This window comes from Sinocyclocheilus anshuiensis, unplaced genomic scaffold (genome assembly GCF_001515605.1).
Source record: "Sinocyclocheilus anshuiensis isolate Anshui unplaced genomic scaffold, SAMN03320099.WGS_v1.1 scaffold1389, whole genome shotgun sequence".
Classification (NCBI taxonomy): domain Eukaryota; kingdom Metazoa; phylum Chordata; class Actinopteri; order Cypriniformes; family Cyprinidae; genus Sinocyclocheilus; species Sinocyclocheilus anshuiensis.
This window is the reverse complement of record NW_015552672.1, coordinates 325645-331486: the sequence shown is the minus strand read 5'-3', so window position 1 is coordinate 331486 and position 5842 is coordinate 325645. Positions and strand designations below refer to the sequence as shown.

The 5842-nt window shown below is 36.5% G+C and overlaps 1 protein-coding gene across 1 annotated transcript in view; it reads right to left on the bottom strand.

Annotated features, from left to right (window-relative positions):
• LOC107667427 (teneurin-2-like) overlaps window positions 1-5842 on the bottom strand; it is a 92329-nt gene that overhangs the window by 37226 nt on the left and 49261 nt on the right. The window contains exon 2 of the mRNA XM_016459095.1: window positions 2053-2313. Within this exon, the coding sequence (XP_016314581.1) occupies window positions 2053-2278 (226 nt within the window). The 5' untranslated portion in view covers window positions 2279-2313. The remainder of the gene's footprint in view (window positions 1-2052; window positions 2314-5842) is intronic.

Below are 5842 nucleotides of genomic sequence, written 5' to 3'. Positions count from 1 at the left end.
CACGTACCTGGGCTGAGAGGATGAGGAGGCTCAAACAAGAGCCTAACAACTCAAAAACTTGCCATTACACCAAGTCAGGAGCCTCCTTCACCAATAATGTAGATATCTCACATTATACACAGTTCCTATTCTGTAAAATGAAATAAAACCAAAAAGGAATTCTGAAAGAGAAAGCACTCCTCGTCAGATTCCTTCCATGCCCCGCCTACAATCCCCGTGATCGGTCTGATTAACTGCCTCAGCGGCCGCGAGACCCGAAACGCGGGTGAGAGGTGCTCAATTCTCAAAGAGAATCAGGCATACAGGCATTCTCAACGCGATCACATCTCGCAGCGTGGCTAATCTCCGTCGAGAGCCAAACACACTCTGTTCAAACACTAAATTCTCTCAAAAATCAGGCAAGAACAGAAACCGCCGCGAATGCATCGCATTAAGTTTGTTCAACTCCCTCGAGAGGCGAACGCGCTCGTGCAAACCAAACAAAGAAAAACAAGTAGAATAGAAAGCTAGAGTTTGGAACAGGGAACAGAGTGTAAAAAAAAAAAAAAAAAAAAAAAAAAAAAAAAAAAAAAAAAAAAAAAAAAAGCTGTATTGTGAGTTTGGCTGAGTCTGCACAGAAATACTGTGCTGGTGGAATTCAGACAAAATTACCGTATGGTGATTCTGGATGCAATCCGGACTGAGAACCGAGAGTGAGAACCCAAACATAATCGTAATAATAAAGTGTAGTTGATTAATAATATGTACATGAGTTTGTTGTTATTAAACATGAAGATTTTAGGTTAGAAATTGTAATAAATAAATAAATAAATTAATTAATTAATACACACCATTTTTGCTGTTTTGCAGTTAACCTAAATCTTAAGCATGAAAGGATGCAGGTTCCTAACCGAATAAGGTCAGTTGGTCGAACAGTAATTATAACCAGTTAACACTTCATAAGATCAATTTGAGCAAAACAAACCTGGTCGCACAACTGGTGGGTTGAATTTTCTTAGTCCTTGGACAAAAACAGTCTCTCAGGATGAGCACACTTTTTTTTTTTTTTTACCACAAGTTTCCTCTGTGATCTGACCCTAATCAACAAACAAGGCCACGGCTAAATACCAGACAGAACACAGTTTTTGTCAAAAAGAAAAATCTCTGTAAAAATTATTGGTTGTGATTAAAATTAATACACACATCATTTGAAAGTGCTCAATGATATTCATATGGCAATCACTAAAATCGCTTCTGATACAACCATCCTCACTGTAAAAAATAAAATGGCATAAAATTTGATATGTTAATAACAATCAAATTGTACATGAATTCTTCTGTGTAATTCAAAGACCAAAAAAAAAAAAAAAGTTGGGAACCATGGCATAACTCACTTTCATTTAGCTAGCACATTTATCTTCAATTATTGATTTAATTTAGATTTAGGTACCACATGAATTAATTTTTTTTCAGAATCACTGCTCTAATCTGGTTTGTGTTTACCACTTGCAAGACAGGAACAGTAAATTTAAAAAGTATATATTTGTCATGAAACATCAGCACAGTATGTGCACACAGATCAAAAGTTTCAATAGCTGCAAATTAAAACTTACCACAGAAAATCATCTTCTCTGTTTTTATTACAGGGGGATTATGTGGGTTAAAATGGATAATACTCATCCATGATGGCATTTGTATTAAAGCCCAAACTAATGAGAAAACTCTGACCTAAAGACTGATGTTTCCACCATGCACTTAAGAATTGCACATATATTTGTTCAGTTCTTATATTTGCTTTAAACCTCAATATATGATGTTATATTAGATGGGATCATAGATAGATATACACATACAATTTGCCATGTAGACCAACAGAAAGCTGCTTGGTTTGAAAGTGACTTATGAATGAGCTGTGCTTTACACATCGCTACACTATTGACAATAAAAAATTGACCTTTTTGTCTGCGAAATTTTGCGGATATTTCGCTAATGTGACCGTACCAAATAGCATAGCTACCATATTTATCATTACGATTTCTTCCATTCATATATTAATTAAGGTAACAATCTCACCTTGTCTGACATACTCTTCTGTCTCCTGGTGCACCAGCTCTGCAACACATCTTCCATAGCGCAGGTGTCCATCCTGCTGGTAGGCCTTCAGCATCTTGCTGGAACTGTATGATTTCTGTGACATTATATGGCAGTTCTCACTGTCCAGAGAGGATGTGGCGTAGTGCAGATCCTTTCCGCACTGACCCTGTGTCAGAGAGCGCTGCCGTCTATCCTTCAGGTCCATCACTGCAGGAACTAATGGACAATTATGTCAATTACCTGCAGAGGGAGACACGGAAGACATTAGGGCTTTGCAATGGGCACGTAAGACCTAACCAGTCTCACAGCAGGTAGCATACTATAAGAGACGTGTTATTCAGACATCTTTGACCAATGATCAATGCACCATGTATTTAAATGCGGTGTCAAGTTTAAAAACGGTTCAACTTTTGTGCTTGATTCACTTCAGTTGTTCCGTGTGAATGGCACCTTTTATGTGTGTCTGAGGGTTTTTTGTTGTTGTTTACACACAGATAGTCGCTATGATTTCAACTAGTTGAAACCTTTCCAATGATATATGGCACATCCAATCTGTAAGGTGTTTTTCTATTCCTATTATAATTATGATGATCATATTTCATAAAGTTTGTAACAAAAAATTTTACTTTAAAAAATTTGAGCAATTTAATAAGCAGAACCCACGTTGCATATAATATCGCATACTGTATATGCATTGCAAAGTACAAATTCTAAGCTTTTAAAACATCACCTTTTTTTAGTGTTTGTAGATAACTAGCTAGCCAGTCGATTAACTTGCTATTCTGGTTAGAATGCAAAATAACGACAAGTCAAGAACAAAAAAGTCAAGTAAAGTCAAATTTATTTATAAAGTGCTTTCACAATACAAATTGTTTCCAAGCAGCTAGACAGAAAATCATGATGTTAATGTTTATAATTTCTATTCTATTACTTATAGTTGTATTTAGCAGAGCTGGGTGAGTTTACATTTTGCGAAAGTACAGGCAGGCAATCAAGATGTTGAGATAAGCTATACAGCATATATCACCCTATGAGTATACTGATTGTGAATGAAGTTGAATATACCTATATATCCGACTTTATATACAGAGATGTGCGATAGCATAGTTACATCATCCGACGGTGGAGATTTGCTATATAGTATATGTCGTTTTACACAAGTGTACTGTATGTAAGCAAATAATGAAATATATATATATATACACAACTTCATATATAGAGCTGTGCAATAATACAGTTTACATTTTTGTGACAATATATACAATTATGCTGCAGAGATTTGCTATTTAGTATCCATTGTGAGTATACTGTATGTGTCCTCTGAATTATCATTGTAATGCATTTTGAGAGCAATTTTCCCCAATATTGTTACATTTGCAAGATAACAGTTCTTTAACTAACACATCCTAAGTGCATTTTTCAGTTAAAAAGGTTGTAACATGATGATTCCGTGATTCTGTTCAAGTTGCACTTTTGTAAAAGCTTCCATAGGGCGATTTATGAATGCCAACTTGATAAACAGAAAAACATGTCTACTTGTAGCCTACCTGATAAAACCAACAGTTGCTTCTCTATTAGCAAATTCCCAAGCCGCATTCTACCGAATATACCTCCCTGTCAGCTGTAGATCAAGCCGATAACCACCCGCGAAAACTCTGTAAGCAGATCAACGAAGGATGTCATATTGCAGGAGAAATACATATCCTAAACATCACAACAATGTATCAGCCTCCCATACAGAATGCGCTATCTTCAGCTCGAGACAGACGTATCCACATGATGTCTTATTATCAGGTAGAGACACAGAGACTCGATCACACCCTCCGACTCTACATCTGTGTCGGTGTGCTGAGTTAGCCTTTGGCAGAAAGCCTGTTGTTTAGGACTTTTACATAATTTAGTCATGAAAAATAGCACTCTAAATGTTACATATGGGGAAACAGAGGCTACACCTCTGTAAATTACCGTCAGGTCTTTTAGGACACGTTACTCTACTACAGAAACTATACAGCCAAGGCCAATATTTTCACCTCAGTCTTTAAAATGTAAGTCCTTTCACCGTCAATTTCACCCAGGGGATTAATAAAGTACCGTCCTACGCTATCCCATCCACTTACTGTAAATTACCGCTTGGTTTCGCTTACAATAGTTAAAGTGGCAGTTGGCAGAGAACTACTAGAGTTGAATCAATTACACCCTGAGTATGTAAATGAAGAGGTGAACTCATTTTGTCCAATTTATTAGAGAAAGTCTTATGTTTGACAAATATAACCACCAAAATCAGGAAATATGGGTTAAGGCTGGTAAAGCATTGTTAGATCCAATTTAAATCTACTTCACAAAGTGAAAGTCTATCGTCATCTGACCAGAAACATTTTCAGCGAGTGTTCTGACTTTGCCTTATCACCTTGCTTTTGAAAGAAGTTTCTTATATTCATCAAGACTGATTTATTTGATTTAAAATACAGTAAAAAACAATACTATTGTGAAATATTTTTTCTATTTATAATTGCTATTTTGTATTTGAATATATTAAAATGTAATTTATTCCTATGATGGCAAAGCTACGGTGGCCGAGAGAGCTCAACGCGCTGCAACTTCAGATATATTACAGAGTTAAACATGTTAAAGCAAATGTTTCTTATTTCATTCTCCCTCCCTCTCTCTCTCTCTCTCTCTTTTTTATCTCTCTCAGGAGTTGAAGCCTACACAGAGCCGTTGTTCTCTGACGAGCAGAGCAAAAAATCGCGTGAATATGATCTTGGTTTAGCGCAGCTCGTCAGTGAACAACGGCGCTGTGTAGTTAATGCTGCTCAATGTGAAAGCACGCAGGTGATGGAGATTTACCGCTGATTACAGAACCGGCTTTACTGATAAGATGCGCGTTAAATATCGCATGCGATTAATCGTGCAGCCCTACTCACAACACAAACAAATAAAGAAATGCGCTGTAAAAACAGAAACACCCTGCAAATACAACACAAACAAATAAAGAAACGCGCTGCAAATGCTCACAAGCAAAAACAGAAACGCGCTGCAAAACACTCACAACACAAACAAATAAAGAAACGCTGCAAAAACAGAAACGCGCTGCAAACACTCACAACACAAACAAAGAAACACTGCAAAAACAGAAACGCGCTGCAAACACTCACAACACAAACAAACGCGCAAGTAGCACAGGTCACAACAAAATTACCCCAACAAAACGAAAATGAAGCATGTTTTTTTGTTGCCGTATTGATTACCATTTGTATAACCACAGTTGTACAAATACCATGGTTAAAACTATGAGTAGTGTAGTAAATACATGGTTAATTTGTGCATGGTTACAGTAACCATTTTTTGTTTTCTTTTTTCTTATATAATAAATGTATTTTATATAGTAGGCTATGGTTAATTTTTGTAAGGTAAGTTTTAAAAGCCACCTTACATTACCTTTCACAGTTACAGTAATTGTGTATTTCATCAGCTTATAATAATCTCCACAAAAAGAGCTAATGAATATGATCAGGATATTAAAATAAACAAAAATCTAACCTTTCAGAGTAGACATTGATAAGCCAGCCATGTTTGTCAATTTGCGGTTCCCTTAAACATTTCCGATGTGTCTAGCTGTGTCTATTTGCAGCGCGTTTCTGTTTTTGCAGCGCTTTTCTTTATTTGTTTGTGTTGTGAGTATTTGCAGCGCGTTTCTGTTTTTGCAGCGCTTTTCTTTATTTGTTTGTGTTGTGAGTATTTGCAGCGCGTTTCTGTTTTTGCAGCGCTT